The sequence below is a fragment of the Misgurnus anguillicaudatus genome, chromosome 20 (genome assembly GCF_027580225.2).
Source record: "Misgurnus anguillicaudatus chromosome 20, ASM2758022v2, whole genome shotgun sequence".
Taxonomy (NCBI): Eukaryota; Metazoa; Chordata; class Actinopteri; order Cypriniformes; family Cobitidae; genus Misgurnus; species Misgurnus anguillicaudatus.
In genome coordinates this window covers 28,635,479-28,653,747 of record NC_073356.2, presented here as the reverse complement: position 1 = coordinate 28,653,747, position 18,269 = coordinate 28,635,479, and the positions used below count along the sequence as shown (strand labels likewise).

At 36.0% G+C, this 18,269-nt stretch overlaps 3 protein-coding genes across 4 annotated transcripts; all 3 read right to left on the bottom strand.

Moving 5' to 3' along the window:
- Positions 1 to 92: 92 nt before the first annotated feature.
- LOC141351623 (interferon-inducible GTPase 5-like) lies at positions 93 to 1,526 on the bottom strand. The gene is made up of 2 exons (XM_073858734.1): positions 860 to 1,526; positions 93 to 751 (listed from the first exon to the last, which is right to left on the bottom strand). Exons 1-2 carry the CDS (start codon positions 1,524 to 1,526, stop codon positions 123 to 125), a joined length of 1,296 nt encoding a protein of 431 aa, XP_073714835.1. The 3' UTR covers positions 93 to 122.
- A 285-nt stretch (positions 1,527 to 1,811) lies between these two features.
- LOC129454936 (interferon-inducible GTPase 5) lies at positions 1,812 to 7,315 on the bottom strand. The gene is made up of 3 exons (XM_073858436.1): positions 7,260 to 7,315; positions 3,832 to 4,399; positions 1,812 to 3,517 (listed from the first exon to the last, which is right to left on the bottom strand). Exons 1-3 carry the CDS (start codon positions 7,269 to 7,271, stop codon positions 2,892 to 2,894), a joined length of 1,206 nt encoding a protein of 401 aa, XP_073714537.1. The 5' UTR covers positions 7,272 to 7,315; the 3' UTR covers positions 1,812 to 2,891.
- A 6,493-nt stretch (positions 7,316 to 13,808) lies between these two features.
- LOC129455678 (interferon-inducible GTPase 5) lies at positions 13,809 to 17,477 on the bottom strand. Of its 2 annotated transcripts, none has more exons than XM_073858434.1 (3): positions 17,392 to 17,477; positions 14,703 to 15,274; positions 13,809 to 14,502 (listed from the first exon to the last, which is right to left on the bottom strand). In XM_073858434.1, exons 2-3 carry the CDS (start codon positions 15,271 to 15,273, stop codon positions 13,874 to 13,876), a joined length of 1,200 nt encoding a protein of 399 aa, XP_073714535.1. In that variant the 5' UTR covers position 15,274; positions 17,392 to 17,477; the 3' UTR covers positions 13,809 to 13,873. The 2 variants fall into 2 exon arrangements, with proteins under 2 accessions (XP_073714535.1, XP_073714536.1); XM_073858435.1 differs by lacking the exon at positions 17,392 to 17,477 and adding an exon at positions 15,469 to 15,592 and having other exon boundaries at positions 14,703 to 15,273.
- Between the last annotated feature and the right edge of the window lie 792 nt (positions 17,478 to 18,269).

The following is an 18,269-nucleotide window of genomic DNA, read 5'->3' as shown; positions in this document are numbered from 1 at the left end:
CTATAAAAGGGTTCATTCTTACTCAAATAGCTAAAAAGCATTTTTAAAAAGTATTAAAATACATTTTGCATTGTGTTGCTGCAACGTATGCTTTGCTAAATGCAACAGTTTTTGCCATTTCATCACACTTCAGTCTCCAGTGCAGTCATCAGCACATTCCTGGCATCGTCGGCTAACTCATTCAGAGCTTTCCTTAGCATTCTTGAGACAGTCACATAAGACAATCCTCCAGCCACCATTGTGCCAAGTACAGGGATGAAACTGCAGGCATATTCAACTGCACTTTCTGATGCATACAGGGATGCCACGCCTAGCAAGCTTAAGATTGTAGTTGGGTTTATCCCGCGATGCAGTGGTGACTTCATTACACTCTTAAGTTCCTCTATGGTCTTTCCAGATCTTTCACAGAGCATCTGCAGGGATGAATCATCCAGACCAAAAGCACTGTAGTACTTTTCTATTTCACTGTTGACAATGCTTAAATCTACAGCAAATGAAAGACCAGGAACAGGAACTGCAGCCACACAAGCAGACAGGATTGATACTTTGACAATGTCATATTCTAGTGCTTTCTTCTTTTTCTCATTTATCTCCAGTGTGATATTTGGTATAGCCAACATTAGCACACGTCTCTTATGTTTGGAGAGATCTTTCTCCATTGTCTCCTGCAGTAGATTAAAATCATATTTGCTCAGATCAAAGCAAGAGATCAAGAACACAACAGGATCCTTAATGCAAATGTTTTGTAGCTCTGGAAAAAATGAGTAAAAAGTGTGTAATGATTATGTGCTGTATTTATTAATTGATTTATTTATGTACACTCACATTCATGCACACACACATATATACACATGTTTACCTTTTTCACAGTCCTCCCGAATAACATTTAGTGTTTTTTGCAGGTTAAAGCTCTTCTTCCTCCTTTCAGCATCAATGTTTGTGTCGATCTTAGAACGAATAAAGTAAAACTTCTTTTCCATTCTCATGATCTCTTTGGCCAGCTGGGCGTGGCATTCTCTGAAACGATCTGAAGCAATGATGATGAAAAAATCATAGCGTTCAAACTGAACATCTTTAAGGTACACATCGGCTTTGAAGTTTGGTGTTCCTATTCCAGGAAGATCCCACACTTTAACATTTTTGTATTTTGGATGAAGGTAAACCTCAGTTTCCATGGTGGTCTCCACTACACCTGTTTTGGCAGAGCCCTCATCTTCATCCCCTAAACCCCTGAAAGCATTGACAAATGAGGACTTTCCAGAACCAGACTCCCCTGTCACAGCAATATTTAACTCGACGCGCTCTTCCTGGTCAATAAAGTTCTTGAGTTTTTGAATTGCTGTTGGCAGATCCAGAGTGGATATGGTCTCTTTAATTTCCTCCAGATCTTCTTGTTTAATGATAACATACTCTTCATCAGGTTCAGTTGTGTTTTCTGCTGATGAAATATGTGGAGTAGATAAAGTTTCCTGAACTTCTTTCAGCTCCTCCTGTGTAACTTTAGTAATATCATCACATGTAGCCATCTAAAAAAGGACATAGGGACGAAGGATTATTGTTATATTTTACACAACTTTTTAAAGTGATAAACATCTGTGTATGCATTTTGATATGAGAACAAAATTAACATTCTTACCTTCAGATCAAGTGAAACTTTAAGATGTTTTCTCAGTAAAAGCAGTGTGTGCACCTAAAGCTCCTACTGGACAGAAATATAACCGGAGATCCACCAATACATTTACTTTCATTTATACTTCTCTGGATCACCATAGTAACAATATGCAAATATTGACCTAGTCTGACTTGTTTATTGTTCATTTGTTTAAAGCTGCACACGTGACAGGTGACGTGAAGAACAACATTCATGAAAACAACAAGATACATTTTTTTAAATGCTCTTTCTTTTTGCCAATTTTTGTGAATTCTTAATATTTATTTAAATACAAAATGCAGAATCTTTAATTCTGGGTTCATCATACAGTCCAAAACAAGCACAAAACTAAAAGCATGTTGCCCTAGTGTGTAATGTTTTCACATGCAAATAAGGATTCAAACTAAACAAATATTTGACAGTCATCAGTGACAATTGATAGTTATTATTTTTAAATCACGGTAATCACACAGCCCCAAATCCATTTCATACTGACCACAATACATTTCCAAAAAAATACACAAAGAATACAACAAACAAAGTAAAAGAAAATCCTAAAACAACACGTTGTGTGCTAAAAACATCGCTGTCATTATTGTTATACCAACCATATTACTCCTCAATAAATATATTACCATGCAGACATCAACAACATCCTACAAATTATTATTTGAATACATTATTTTAAACAAACAGGTCACTAAAATAAAATAAAAACTAGGAAATTATAAAGTAAATTGCAATGTATATATGTTAAACAACATTAACATTGTTACAATATATAGCTCTAAGCTAAATTAAACATTTTACTCTTATCCCCATACACCAGGATCATGGAATGAACAAAACAGAAAGATACTTTACATAGGACTGTATAATGCTCAGATTTTTAAGTTTTCTTTGGAATTTTAATGTCAGATCCCAATTTAATTGCAAATCTTGAAAACTTGAGACAATCTCCATCTTAAAAAAATTGCCATTTTGTCCCAGAAAATTGCATATAAATAAAATCATGGTTGGCATTTTAAGGGCTCAGCCATCACGGCAGTTATGTCAACACTTACAAGCCTAAATGTACTCAGATGTGTGTGCTAATATTACTCAGATTGTCTGTTTTGGAAAGAGATAGAGTACTGACTTTAGAGCACATTGCTTTAAAGACATAAAGCAGCTATTGTTAACCTACATTTAGCATTACATTTACAGTATATAGTTTTTTCTTCCAATATACAAAACCTTATTATAAAGTCTGAATTGCAGCCATTAGCACTTTCGTGGCATCTTCTGCCATTTCATTCAGTGCCTTGTTTAGGATGGAATAAACAGTAGTAAAAGAGAGTCCTCCTGCCACCACAGAGCCGATTATGGGTATAAAGCTAAGAACACGTTCAACAGCATCTTCAGATACAAGAAGTGTTGCATCACGCATTTCATTTAAGAGTGAACCTGTCAAATATCCTTTATACCAAACTGAGGTAATCAGTGCCTGTAGAGTCTCCATGCTTTGCCCAGATTGTTCACAGAGGTTCTTCAGAGATTTCTCATCCAGACCAAAGACGCTGCAGTACTTTCCTATCTCATATGCTAGGATGCTTAAATCTACTGCAATCGGAAGACCAGGAACAGGAACCGTTGCCGCACCACCAGACACTAAAGCTACTTTGACAATGTTTTTCTTTAAAGCTTCCTTCTTCCTCTCGTTAATCTCTAGAATGATGTTGAGCAGAGTCAGAATCAGCACGTGTCTCTTATGCTGGGGAAGCTCTTTCTCCATCTGCTCCTGCAGAAGATTGAAGTCATATTTGCTAAGATCATGGCCAGATATCAAGAATATGGCAGGATCATCCATCCCTATTCCTTTGAGCGCTATACAGAATGAGAAGAGTTAATCATTATACAGTATCATTATTATCATTAAAGGCGGAGTCCACGATGTATGAAAAACGCTTTGGAAAAGGAGACGGGCCGACTACAAAACACACTTATAGCCAATCAGCAGTAAGGAGCGTGTCTACTAACCGACATCCTTGCCGGGTTGCGTATATGTGGGGCGGGTCTATCAACAGAAGGGCTTTCAAACATCGTGGACTCCGCCTTGTGGTTATACAATATAAATATAAAATTTTCGTAGATTGATTTTTTTTATTTGAAAACTGTTACGACATTAACTGTTAACCAACCATCTACACAGTTCTCCCGAATTTTATCCAGGATCCTTTTTTGGTCAAAGTTTCTTTTGTGTCTTTCATTATTAATGTCTTGATCAATCTTGGAGCGAACAAAGTAAAACTTCTTCTCCATTCTCATGATCTCCTTGGCGAGCTGGATGTGGCATTCTCTGAAGCGTTCTGAAGCAATAATGATGAAAAAATCATAGCGTTCAAACTGAACCTGTTTAAGGTACTCATCGACTTCAAAGTTTGGTGTTCCAACTCCAGGAAGATCCCACAATTTCACATTTTGGTATTTTGGATGATGGTAAGCTTTAGGTTCCATGGTAGTCTCCACTACACCGGTTTCAGCAGAGTCTTCATCTTCATCCCCCAATCCTCTGAAAGCATTAACAAATGTGGACTTTCCAGAACCAAACAGGCCTGTCACAGCAATATTTAGCTCAACTCGATCTTGCTGTTTGAGATATTCTTTGATTGTTTGTATTAATGATGTAATATCCTGATTAGATATTGTTTCTTTAAGTTCATTTATTTCTTCCTCTGTTATGGTACTGAAATCATCAAGTAAACTCATCTGGGAAAAAGAAAATGTTTCCAGTTATAAAGATGCATATCAAAAATTTAAAAAAAGATATACATTTCATCTAGTGCTGCACAATTAATCGCATCGCAATCGCGATGTCAGCCTGTACGATTATATGACAGCAAAATGTTGCAATTATATTAAATAAAAAAATTTGTGAACTTGTTAACACAAACTTTCTGATAACAGTTTGATGATTTTCCTTGCTGTTTAAAAAAAGATATAAAAACAAACAAAAAAGGCAGTCCACGTGTGGCATGCATGTGTGTGGTGTGCGTCGTCACTTATACCAGAGCGAAGATGGATGCAGAGGAGGTTGACAGTGATCTGGTAGCTAAAAAGAACTCTATGTCTGTTGTATGGCGGTATTTTGGATTTAGGATTACTGACACTGAGCAGTTGCTACATCACGTGGCAATACGAAAACATTTCTAGTTTTACAAATACACATTTTAGCTAAACTGTGTGTGGATTTTCCTTAAAACCCATCAAGTTGACTCATGATACCATTTAGTATAATCGCAATCGCACATCGCAATATTAGCAACAATAACCGCAATGGGAAAAATTACCCAAATCGTGCAGCCCTAATTTCATCAATACATTGCAATTTATATGGATTTAGATACATCTTAAATTTAGATACAAATTTTACTGCTGTGGCTATTATCCTTATATTACGATTATCATTTATATTCAACATTTGATAGGCCTATAACATACCATATTATGAAACACATGTCTATATTGTATTAATTATTATTGTAACAGATTTTATCAAATTTAATATATAAGTTGATTTTCTTTAATTGTTAGATTAATAGTGGTTAATAAAGTCAAATAAAATTTCAAAGAATCAGCTTTTATCATTGCATTTACATTTCAGTGTTAGTGGACGTCTAGTTAAGCAACAACTGAGGCTTAGCCTGACAGTTAGCCTGCCCCAGACCAGGCTAGTTTCCAAGCATAAGTTTCCATAGTAACCAGGGTTGAACTTAATTGTTCAAGTTTGTTTTATGAATCAAAATCCACCGGCAATAAGCCAGACTTAACAAAATAAGCCTGACTTATTTTGAAATCTAGTTTTATGAAATAGCCCTCTGGACTTTCATTCATTACCATTACAATTTACTACAACTTTCAATAAACTGTTTGATTTTACTCTCTGCCTATGTTGTCTTCTGTCCCTATTTGAAAGTTCCTCTAAAAATATTTTGAATAATGTTCTCATAACCAAACATATAACATTAATATTTTGAAAAAAAGTGTTTATAATTTAATGCAAATGTTAGAGAAACATTAATATAATTGGGATGGAACATTCTGTTTTAAATAAAGGTCTTTGAACATTTCTATAACGAGACTGGAACGTTCTAAAAACTTTCTGTTATCATAACCAAACAATAAAGTTCATCAAATGTCAAAAAATTGTTGTTCTAAGAACGTTTAAAACGTAGGAAAACAATCTTAGGACATAAATATAATGGCAAATGGAACGTTTTAATAACGTTTTTTAAAAACGTTATTAGAACATTAAAATAACAACAAACTAAGCCTAAAAATGTTTGGAATAACGTTCTTATAACCAAACAATAACGTTAATCCTACGTGTAAAAACTAGACGCTTTTAACGTTCTAAGAACGTTAAAAAATAAACGTTTTCCAAACTTTTCGTAAGACGTTACGGAAACGTTTTTATAACGTGAAATTGTTAGCTGGGATTTAGTCAAGTCAAATAATTTCAAATTTATTTAAATTCATTTCTATTTATTTCAAATAGCCTAATATTTTCCTCATACATAGATTATAATAATAAATAAAAAAACACTGTACTTTTCCTTCGACTATAGGGAATTTAGTCAATTACTTTCACTTTCAATAATATGATAAAGTGTCCTTTTAAACCAGACAACTCATTCCATTTGACATTAAAAGAAATAAAAGATTTAGTTACGAGAAAAAGTTTTGCATTATATAAAGAATTTGTAATAAAAATACCAGTTTGAAGGTTTACGTTGTACATACCTTACTGTTTTTTTTTTTTTTAGATTTCCTGTGTCAGCTTAGTAAGATCACCTCTGTAGGCTTAACTGACGTAAATCTTCATTTAAATCTCATACGCCTGAGCTCTTACGTCTGTTTCAGTGTGACACTGACGAGAAATAACTTGAATCCTTAAAGTTCTTTTTACTGCGCAGATTAAAAGCGGAACAGGATTCTATACTTTTGTATACTTTTAGTTTAACTTCTATCGCATACGCATAACATGGCAACAGCAGGCGCAAAGTATTACACAGCTCCTAAAATAGTCCCCTGCTAATATTGAAAGTAACCAAGAGGTCTATTTTTGGGCTGTGTAATATCAAGACACCTGCTGCAGCCATGGTACAGCAGCAAAGTCCTTGATTATTATGCCAGAATGAGAGTATAGTTCCTAGCCATATCTGCCTAGAAAATCGCAACTTTTAATTTTCTGTCGGTCTCAGTACACAATGTAACTACAGAAGAGTCAAATTTAAATAGAAAAAATATTGAAACACTTTGATTGTTTTAATCTAATAGTCTCATCAGATTCAATGGGTTATGCTAAACTATGCTAAAAGTGGTACAGCCAGACCCGGAGATGAATAGATTCCAAAATGGTAAAAATAAAATGTTTAACTCTAGGGGAGCTCACAAATAATAACAATAAATGCCAGTAAGTGAATTAGTAATCTAGTGGTAGAATCTGCATCATTACATTGATATAATATCATTGATTGGGTTCAGTGACTATTCTATAATTTCATAATCAAATAGCTAAAAGCATTGCATTGTGGTGCTGCAATGTATATGTTTTGCAAAATATTACAGTTTTTGCCATTTCTTCACACTTCAGTCTGCTCCTCCTGATATCATCACACGTAGCCATCTAAAAAGGACATTAGGGATTATTGTTATATTTTACACAACTTTTTTAAGTGATAAACATCTGTGCATGCGTTTTGATATGAGAACAAAAATTCTACCTTCAGAACAATCAAGCGACACTTCAAGATGTTTTCTGTATCGGAAGATTGATTGTGAAGATTTTACGGCTCTGGATCACCATAGTAACAATAAGCAAACATTGACCTAGTCTGATTTGTTTATTGTTTATTTGTTAAATGCTGTGCACATGAAAGGTGACGAAGAACAACATTCATGAATACAAGAAGTTAAAAATGTTTACAGTTTTTTTCAATCGCTAACAAGCGCTTACCCATACTTCAGATACTTTTTCTAAACACTTAACACAGACTCACACCTACAAAAGACAATTGGCCAAATGGATAATTTTCTTCTCAAAAACACATTTTGTTAAATATATACTAACTCTTCATTTCAAAACAGAACACATCTTTATTTGCACATAATAACTTTACCAAACCACTGGAAATCTGACTCAAAATGAAATAATTCTGTCAAATAATAACACCTCCTTTAACTTCACAAGGTACATGCAGTCAATCAAAGTACACCAGGTTTCAAAATACTGGCTATTGTTGACATTACAAAAACTCCATGGACTTTTATGTTTCAGTTTTACAGGTATTTGCATGCAAAACATGCAATCAACCTTTTTTTTACACAAAATTTCTTGGTTGGGAACTGTGTGTCAACATGTAGAGCAATGTTCACATTCAAAAGCATTCCAGTAAAAAGCAAATCAGTTTTTTCCCTTTACCATTGACTACAGGAGGTACTGTTGGAGAAAATGATTTATTTATTACCATTTATGTATATGTTTCTTTATAACCAATATTTTGCTTCTTCCTTATAGCAACATAAAAAGAGTACGTACTGTTTTTTAATCTTTTAATCTTAACACCCCCCAGCCTTTAGAGTTTTGGGGTGGTGGAAAGTTTTGCGTATCTAGTTAACACACAGCTTTCATCCATAGTCTAGTTTAAGATGTTTTTAGATGTGTGTGTGTACGTGTTACGTTCATGACGCATGTTGTTTTTGACTTTGTGGGTGTCAACTCATCTAAATAAAAGAAGGTTGCAGACAAAGAATTGGAGAGAGACAGCCTGAGCATCTTTGTGGGATAGCTTTCTGATGCTTTCCCACGCGAGAATAAAAACCTTTAATTCCTGGACTGATGTGTCTTAATTTTGTTAAGGTATAAGTTGAATAAACCTGACATTTTGGTCCTTCGAGCCGGATTCCAACATACCCAGAGATCAGCAGTGGAGGAGACAAGCCGAAGCCCGACGTTGGCCGAATTCAACTAGGAATTCGAAGAAAGTCCTGGGAGGTGAGAATTCCTCGCCAGGCCGGCATATAGGTTTCCTCTGCTGATGATCCCGGATTGATGGAATTCGAAGCAAGACAAAGATCAGGCGCAGTGAATTAGGTGAGTTGTTGATTGATATTTGAATTGTGGGTTAAAGGCCCCAGGAACTGTTCAACAGCTCAGGGTTAGAGGCCCCAGAAGCTGAATTGGTGGTTAGAGTCCCCAACATTTGTGGGTTAGAGTCCCAAATAACAGTCGAACAGCTGAATTGAGGGTTAGAGTCCCAAGAGCTGAAATCCTGAAATATTGATTCTGTAGCGTTTATTCTATTAATTTTTTTATTTAAAGGGGATCCTGAAGTATTGCCCAGAAAGTAGACCCTGAAGTGTTTACTAAAAGAATAGACCCTGAAGCGTTTATTCTGTTTTTTTTATTTAAAAATTTTGAGATGAAAGCAGTGTTTAAAACAGGAAAAGTGAAAGTAGAATAGAGACATAACCTGAAAACCACGCCCACCGGGGGGGGGGGCAATCCAACCGTCTCCATTGACTTTGTATTGCGAGAGGCTGCCTCCTTGTCATTTCTGGCTTATAACAAAAAACAGAATAATGCCTTAAAACTGCTGTGTGACACTATGTACAGCTAACAAGCCAAAAAAAACAGAAATACGTTTTTATAAGCTGTCGACCTTAAAAAACGAGCGTTTAAAGACACAAAAGTGGAAAACAGGTATAGAGTGTGGGAACGGCGCGTCAGCAGCGCAAAGCATTCTGGGACTTGGGGACACGCTGCTGCTGTGTGTACTGGATTGGATAGGAAATATGCGGGGAATTTTTTATTTGTTGAGTTGTACAGCTTAAAATGTTTACAGTGGTGAACAATTGTTGTGTAATTAGCTAGCATAATCTCACTTACGACCGGCGTAGTAACCGAATCTCAAATGGAGTGAGTTTTATTAACTTTTCTGCCGGGAAACAGCACTCTGGATCTCAGGTCTCCGAGTAAACAAAGCGGCATCGCATGACTTGTGTAGCAGCAGTAAGACGGAAAACCATCACCTTTAAGAACATTTCCCGAAACACATTTGTTTGTTCATGGCATTTTTACAAAGGTAAGTTTAACACAAATCACATCTAACTTTCGTTGTTGTTTTAAGCATTAACAATGTAACTTAAACACAGAATTGTTGTTACACCGCTATTTTAATAGCTAACGTTAATTGTTTAGACATAGAAATTTTCTTTACTTTGGTTTGTTTATTCTTGTTTATGTGAGTCACTTTATTAATCCCTTTGCATTCTTCTTGCTTTCCAAGTCATTGGCTCATCTTTACCCGAATTTCTGACAAACACTGATTAAATAATGTATTTTATCTTTTAGGCAAACCAGCCTACGAAAGGTGATCCTGACTGGGTGCCTAAGGGGGCGTGCACACCAACGCTTTTACGCCCGCGGCCGGCGCATGTTTTCAATTGTTTTCAATGGAAGCTCAGCGTTTTTCAAATAAGCCAGCAGCTAGCGGGTTTTTTCCGCGCTGAAAACCGGCGCAGAGAGTTGAGAAATGTTCAACTTTGGAAGAAAAGCTCCGCTCGTCAATGTCAGTTTTCACAAGGCCGCCCAATCACAGTGGAGGAGGGGCGGGACATTACCACAGCAACCAACCGGCTCGCAGCTGAAGTATCACAGCTACCAAAGCGCTCAGCTGAAGAAAGCTGGTACTCAGCTGAAAAACAGCTGGCATTCGGCGTCCTCAAGGCGTTTTCAGCCGCGTTTAAAAGTTTTGGTGTGTCCAGCCCCTAAGGGGGCGTGCACACCAACGCTTTTACGCCCGCGGCCGGCGCATGTTTTCAATTGTTTTCAATGGAAGCTCAGCATTTTTCAAATAAGCCCGCAGCTAGCGGGTTTTTTCCGCGCTGAAAACCGGCGCTTGGCGTTTTTTCCGCACTCGGCGCTGAGCGTCGAGAGTTGAAAGAGATTCAACTTTGGGAGAAAAGCTCCGCTCGTCAATGTCAGTTTTCACGCGGCCATCCAATCACAGTGGACATACATTAAAAGACATACATTAACCCAACATATGGATATTATTTTCTGGTGATGCATTGGCTAAAAAAAGGATATTATTCAATGTGTTTGACTGAAGAAAGAAAATCATATAAGCTTAAAATGACATTAGGGCCAGTAAATTATAAATAATATATTTTTTCTTAACTATTCATTTTACAGATGTTTGCGAATTCACCACCAGATGGCACAAAAGGACGATTGGCACTATTGCGAGGTAAGGCTGTAAAAAGGCAGTTATTTAACTCAACACGATCTTGCTGCTCAAGAACGTCCTTGATGTTATTAATTGCTGTTGGCAGATCTTCAGTGGATAAAGCTTCTTTAATTTTTTCCAGCTCATCTTTTCCTATTATACAAAACCTGTCGTCAAGAGCATCCATCTACAAATCAGAAAGAATTAGATTAAACAGAGATTAAATATTTATAGTTTGTGAACAATACAGTGTTTGGTTTGTGGTATTGTTATTCTATATATAAATAGAAATGTTATACATTTTTACCTTTATACACTTACAAAGTTACTCAGTATTTTACTTTCTATTCAAGAGAAGCATTTGCAAAAAGTTTGCTTTTTGCATGCTTAGGTAAATTTGCCTCTGGAGAGTGGGTTGCACCAAACACCTATACTTTCACTTTTGGTGAAACCAGATATTTTGCATTACATGCTGTCATTTTTCATTGTCACATGCGTAGAGGAAAATATTTAGACATTTATATCTCACTACTATTGTTGTTTACAGTTTTTGAATTATTTAAGTCATGCCTTCAATTGAAATCCTAATTTAGGTTAATGCTCAATTGTTTTTGTTCATGCAATGCTTTTGTACAGCAATGTTTACATTGATCTGCTGCCAGAATTGGACTTTGTAATCTGTGTAATGGAATCAGAGTGAAAAGTTATTGTTTAGCCCTTCACCTCTTTTCTATTTCTACACAATGGGTGTGACAGACCAACAACAAAATGAGTGTGTGATTATGGCAAAATCAGCCTGTGGATTATTGCAAAAAGAGCCTGTGGACACCCCCCAAAAACAGTGGCGGCTGATGACTTATTTTTCGAGGGTGCACGCTGCGAAGCTCATCACAATATGTATTTAGACACGAGGCACATGGTTCACATGACGCAATGAACATATTTTGAAATGACCAGCAACACACAGGACACTCCGTACACATATTTTGAATTCGTGCCCCGCGAAAGAGAAGTCACCAGCCACCACCGTCCAAAAATCATAGAGAGAATGTTTTTCAGATTGACTCTAATTTGCTTACTTTATTCACAAAACTAATATATTAAAACTTAACTATATACTAAATGAGAAAATAAACATTTCAAATTAATCGAAATTTAAAGAAGTGAAGGTATAAACTACAAACATTGAAAATTTTATCTTTACTTATTGTATCCTTATTTATGATTTGAGCATTTTAGTGTTTATTAAGAGTTTTATTGTAGGCTCTCCTGGTTTTGTCAGATGGTTGATGTCCTCAGGGCAACATTATGTTGACACTGGGACAACATTTCAATCAACCAATCAGATTTCAGAAATAAGTTTACACTTTAAGTTTAAGCTTACAATCAGGATTAGCTGTTTAGACTATTGTTTTTCACTTATCATGTCCCTCTGATTTTAGGGTTTGGTTATTGTTAGGTTTGGGGTGGGTTTAGGTTTTATTTAGAAAAATGTTGTCCTTAGGTCAACACAATGTTGCCCTGAGGAGATCAACCACTTGGCAATATCAGCAATATCAGGAGAGCTGCATTGGTTAACTAAGCTACATTTTCTGTCTTGACCTTAGGTTTAGTTGGCTATGTGACATATGTAGCAATGGAAAATAACCGTCTTACAGTTCAGACTTAATGTTTTGTACAGAGGTAAAAACAAAAAGAGCTGCAAGAACAGGGTGTGTATGGTTAGCAAAACAGAAGAAGTTGGGACAAAAACGTGTGAGCGTGGAGCAGAAGTCTGAATTGTACAGACGAAAGTGCCTGTTGCAAGATATTGAAATTCATTTAAAACTGTATTTGGGTTATGACTTTAATTATTCATGTGTATAAGTTTATATATTCCACAACAAGACAGATCCCCTTCACTTCATATTTTTATTCAACAAATATTTTTATTTCCCAGATATTTTACAGGGAACTCATACAGCATTACAAAGCAGAATACATTTGGGTCCTTTTAGACAATAAGCCAACATCGATTGACTTGCACAATGCCATGAACTTTGCATACTTTGTCTCACAAACACCAGTGTTAACATTACAGTGTCCGATGTCATTTATTCAGTCTGTCTTATTGTTTATCTGACAGCCATAAAAACTGTCACAACCTTTTGAAGTTGTTTGTTTCAAACATCATGTGTCAAGCCTATGATGTTTTAAGCTTTACCCATCAAGTATGAGTAGCCCAAGTCTTTCAAGAACATAATATTTTTTTTAAATAAAATCTCTTAAGAAAAAATATTAAGTTCATCTCTCATTTATAAACGGCTAAAAAGCATCTAATAATGAATAAGTGTAAACTTGAAATATTTTCTTTAAAATAAATGGTTAAAAGTGATAGTACACTTCAGTGGCGGCTCGTGACTGCTCTTCCGAGGGGAACAAATTCAAAATGTGTGTTTGGAGTGTCATGTATGTCACTCGTGTTTTCAAAATATGTGTTTGTTGCGTCATGTGAACCATGTGCATCACGTGTCTTGCCAAAATAAGTGCCCGCTGCACAAGCGTCAAGACTTTTAAGTTTATGATAAAAGAGACGCCCACTTTCACAAAACACACGCAAGACACTCCCTTAACAGTAAACTCTGATTACGCATGAAATTATGCAAGTATCTGGCAAACGCAAGCGTCTCTTTAACATAAACCCTTTAGATGCATCTGCAGCGGTCACGTACCCTGACAAGACACGCGATGCACATAGGATCCCTCGACGCGCCGAACACATATTTTGAAATTACGAACCACACACACATGATGGGCTACATAGAGTATACATGTATCTTAATTCCTCTGGTTAAACTGATTTTAATAACATATCCAATATCCAAATTAATGTGGGAATGCAAAAATTTTAAAATAGTTATTTTAAAAACTATAAGCCATTTTGAATCCTTGGTGACATTGTGGCATTTTATTACACTTCAGTCTCCAGTGAAGCCATTAGCACATTCTTGGCATCTTCAGCCAATTCATCCAAAGCTTTCTTTAGCATTTTTGAGATAGTCAAATAAGACATCCCTCCTGCCACCACAGTGCCAAGTATAGGTACGAGACTACAAACATATTCAACTGCATTTTCTGAAACATACAATGATGCAGCACCCAGCAAGCTTATGATTGTGGTTGGGTTTATACCAAGATGCAGTGGTGACTTCATGACGTTCTTCAGTTCCTCTATGGTCTTTCCAGATCTTTCACAGAGCATCTGTAGGGATGGATCATCCAGACCAAAGGCACTATAGTACCTCTGTACCTCATTGTTTACAATGGCTAAATCAGCAAAAACTGAAAGACCAGGAAGAGGAATTGTAGCCAATCCGGCAGACAGGAGGGCTACCCTGGGAATGTTTTCCTCCAGAGCTTTCTTCTTTTTCACATTAATCTCCAGCGTGATATTCGGTATAGCCAACATCAGCACGTGTCTCTTATGCTGTGGTAGCTCTTTCTCCATCATCTCTTCCAACAGATTGAAATCATACTTACCCAGCTCAAAGCAAGAGATCAAGAACACCACAGGATTTGCAATACCAATCTTTGTCAACTCTACAAACAAAACAGAAGGCGTACAAACGTAAACAAATGTACAGTAATTTTCCTTCACAGCTGTAGCTTTGTTATATGATCAGTTTGACTTATGAAGTTCAGTTCTCTTGATGTTGATTTTTTTTACAGTGAACAAGAGCATATCCACTTTGCATAAAATCTTGTTAAACACATAAATCAAGTAATGATTAATTGGATACCTTTTATACAATCCTCTCGTATGGTGTTTAGTGTCTTTCCTTGATCAAAGCTTTTCTTTCTCCTTTCAGCATCAATGTTTGAGTCAATCTTGGAGCGAACAAAGTAAAATTTCTTCCCCATTTTCATAATCTCTGTGGCGAGCTTCGTATGGCATTCTCTGAACCGGTCTGAAGCAATAATGATGAAAAAATCATAGCGTTCAAACTGAACATCTTTAAGGTACTCATCGGCTTTAAAGTTTGGTGTTCCAATTCCAGGGAGATCCCACACTTTTACATTGTCGTATTTTGGGTGATGGTAGACTTCTTGTTTCATGGTGGTCTCCACCGGACCGGTTTTAGCAGAGCCCTCATCTTCATCTCCCAAACCTCTAAAAGCATTGACAAATGTAGACTTTCCAGAACCAGACTCTCCCGTCACAGCAATATTTAACTCGACACGATCTTGCTGCTCAAGAACATCCTTGATTTTACTAACTGCTGTTGTCATATCTTGTGTGGATAAAGCTTCTTTAATTTCATCCAGCTCATCTTGTCCTATTATACAAAATCCGTCGTCAAGTGAATCCATCTGTAAAAAAGACAGATTAAATATATTGAAATTAATTAATGAATTAATTAGTATTTGTTGCTATTATTATGGCTGTCAATATATAAAACCATAATGTCACATTCTTACCCTTATAGAAACTCTAAAATCCTCAAAAATTTACTATTAAACATTTACAAGTAACAATGCCTGTTGCATGCTTCTAGATAAACTTGCCTTAATAGTGGGCAGTGCTTAACAAAAAATCATCCAATCTGGAGAGTGGGTTGGACCAAACATCTGTACTGTCACTTCTGGTAAATCTAGAAGGGCTTCTTGTAAATGTTTTTTTTTTTGTTAGAAAAAAGGTGTAAATTCTCATTTACATCTAGGTTTATTCCAGCAGAGATGCACTATTGAAATAGCTTATATAATTGCATGTGTTTCGTGATATTTTCACGAATTTCCGCGTTTTTCGTTTGGTTACTCAACTGTTTTATCCTATTTTCTTACCATTGTCGCTTCGGTTTAGGGTTAGATTTACATAAAATGACATCCCTACCCAAACCCAACTCTAACCCTAATGCCAGGTAACATATAAAAAAATAAATCTAAAAAAATTGTATAAACCAATATATAAAGTGACATTCTAATGCAAGCACCAAATCTAACCCTAAACCGAAGCGGCAATTAGAGCTGTCACAATGATTAAATAATCGTCTCATTGCGATTGTTTGACCTCATCGTGATGATTTCAGATGACCGCAATGATTGCACATCTCTCTAAAGAACACAAGGGGGAGCTGTAGCGCCTGTATAAACGAGACAGTATCAGATTGTGTACCTTAACTGACAGTGTAATGCGATACATTGCAAAGCCATTTAATACAGTGGGAAAAACTGCATTTAAAGAAATGCTGTATTAATAGTGTATTAATATTCACTGCTAGGTACCTTGCAAAAGATTTAATGAATAAAATCACAACAATGTGTGAAAATTATTTCATTAAGTGTCAAAGCAATAAAACAGACAATTAATCGTCATAATTATCACAATTTATTACGCGATTATTTGTTAGCCAAATTTCATAATCGTGACAGCCCTAGAGCGACAATGGTTTGAAAATAGGAAAAAGCAGTTGAGTAACCAACACGAAAACATGCATTTGTTATACGATCATGAAAAAATGCAAATTTGTGATAATGTCACGAAAAAAGAATAAAAAAAAATACGTGACTATATCACGTAACCTCTTGAGCCTGGGTAGGGCAAACTAGGTGGTCGTCTAGACGAAGGGGGCGCCAAAGTGTTTACTTTAACACATTTTTGTGTACTATTTTGACCATATGAAAATGAATCATGATTAAACTATAGTGAATATAGTTTTATTTGTAGTAAGTAACCATATTAGCCCGAACCCAGAATCCTGGCCACCTCTTTAACAGTGATAGATACACCAGCTGAGAGAGGCGATTGGGTGGAGGAACACTCACGGGACGGCTATGAAGGGACGAACTGATTGGTTGGATTACATGATCATACTCCTCTCAAACATAGTTACAAACTTATTTTGGAACCTAGGAAGGTCTATTTTTAAGAGTGCATGGGAGGTACACTGAAAAAAAAAATGTCTCAGTTGAATGTCTTTTATTTAGCCTACGTGGCAAATTATTACATTAGATCAACGAAAAAAAGAGTTTAGTTGCATCCAACAAACATGATTAGATAATGTAATAATTTTACGCAGAAATTAGGCTAATAGGTTCAACCGATGAGGGTTTTTGAGTGCACAAAGATGAGCATGTGGGTAGGCTACCATACATTTATTTAAGAGACTAGAGAGAATTATTAGTACAAAAAGAAAAGCAAGAAAGCGCAAAACTTTGTTATCTTCGAGATGTGAAATTCACATCTTTTTGTTATAGCACTTGATTCGTCAAACATTTTCAATGTGTTAAACAAATAAAGAACAAATGCATCTGGCAAATGCATTGCACTATACAAAATTGAGATGGATTTGGTTAGCCTAAATTAAACATAATTTTACTTAGTTTTTAGCGATAAACATGAGCATGGTAAACAAGTTTAGTTTAAAATTCAACCAATCTACAATCAGTGGAGTTAAACGATTTGTGCAAATCCTGTGCAAATTCCTTATCGAGAAAGCGATAACCGTTACAGCACAGATCGATGCGTCCGCGAAGAGGAAAACTTACCAACAAAAAAACAAACAAACTTCCGGATAGGGTCCGCCCGGTCAAAGTTTCACTTTCATTTGCTAAATCACTACAGCAGGGGTCTACGTTCCTGGTGAGCAACCGTCCTGAAGATTTTTTTGCTCTAACCCCAATCAAACACGGGTGAAGTAATCGCGGTGTTCAGGGTTGCTTGATAATTACATGTGTTGCATAAAAATAATAAATAAATTCGGTATATTCTGAATAAATAACGTGCATTGTATTACTTTAATGATTTAGTTACCATACAAATAGCTTATTTCTATTTTCAATTATGCAGTATTTTCGCTGTAATACATTAGTATAGCTGTACGTTTAAAATGTACAATGTTAAAAGCAATACTGTGGCAATACGAAGAACCATGAACATGCACAAATGTTCCACTAGATGTCATTGTCATACCACTCATTTCTGTAGCTGTGGCTATATAAGTTTTGTTTTCAACTGCTTATTAACATTTTTAAAACTTTGCCTTTTTTTTTTTTTAAACTTAACACACAAATCAAATAATTGCACACACAAGATGCAAAATGCCTCACAGCTCTGTATTCAAAACAACAACAACACATCACAAAAGCAAACATTTGTCTTACCTTGCAAACACCTTTGCCATAATATTATTCTTTTGGATATACACTCAGTTATTCAAAACCTAAACCTTTCTTTCATGAGCTCCTACAGGGAGTGCAGAATTATACGGCAAGTTGTATTTTTGAGGATTACTTTTGTTATTGTACAACTACAGTGCTCTTGGTCAATTCAAAATGTTAACAAACCCTCAAACCTGAACATTTAAGTA

Bases quoted from the DNA above. Each gene is read 5' to 3' on its own strand.
- LOC129454936 (XM_073858436.1), bottom strand. The intron at 3,518-3,831 runs GTTGGTTAACAG...CATTCTGTATAG, and splicing joins TCGGGAGAACTGTGTAGATG to CGCTCAAAGGAATAGGGATG.
- LOC141351623 (XM_073858734.1), bottom strand. From the start codon at position 1,526: ATGGCTACATGTGATGATATTACTAAAGTTACACAGGAGGAGCTGAAA. The intron at 752-859 runs GTAAACATGTGT...CATTTTTTCCAG, and splicing joins TCGGGAGGACTGTGAAAAAG to AGCTACAAAACATTTGCATT.
- LOC129455678 (XM_073858434.1), bottom strand. From the start codon at position 15,273: ATGGATTCACTTGACGACGGATTTTGTATAATAGGACAAGATGAGCTG. The intron at 14,503-14,702 runs GTATCCAATTAA...TTTTGTTTGTAG, and splicing joins ACGAGAGGATTGTATAAAAG to AGTTGACAAAGATTGGTATT.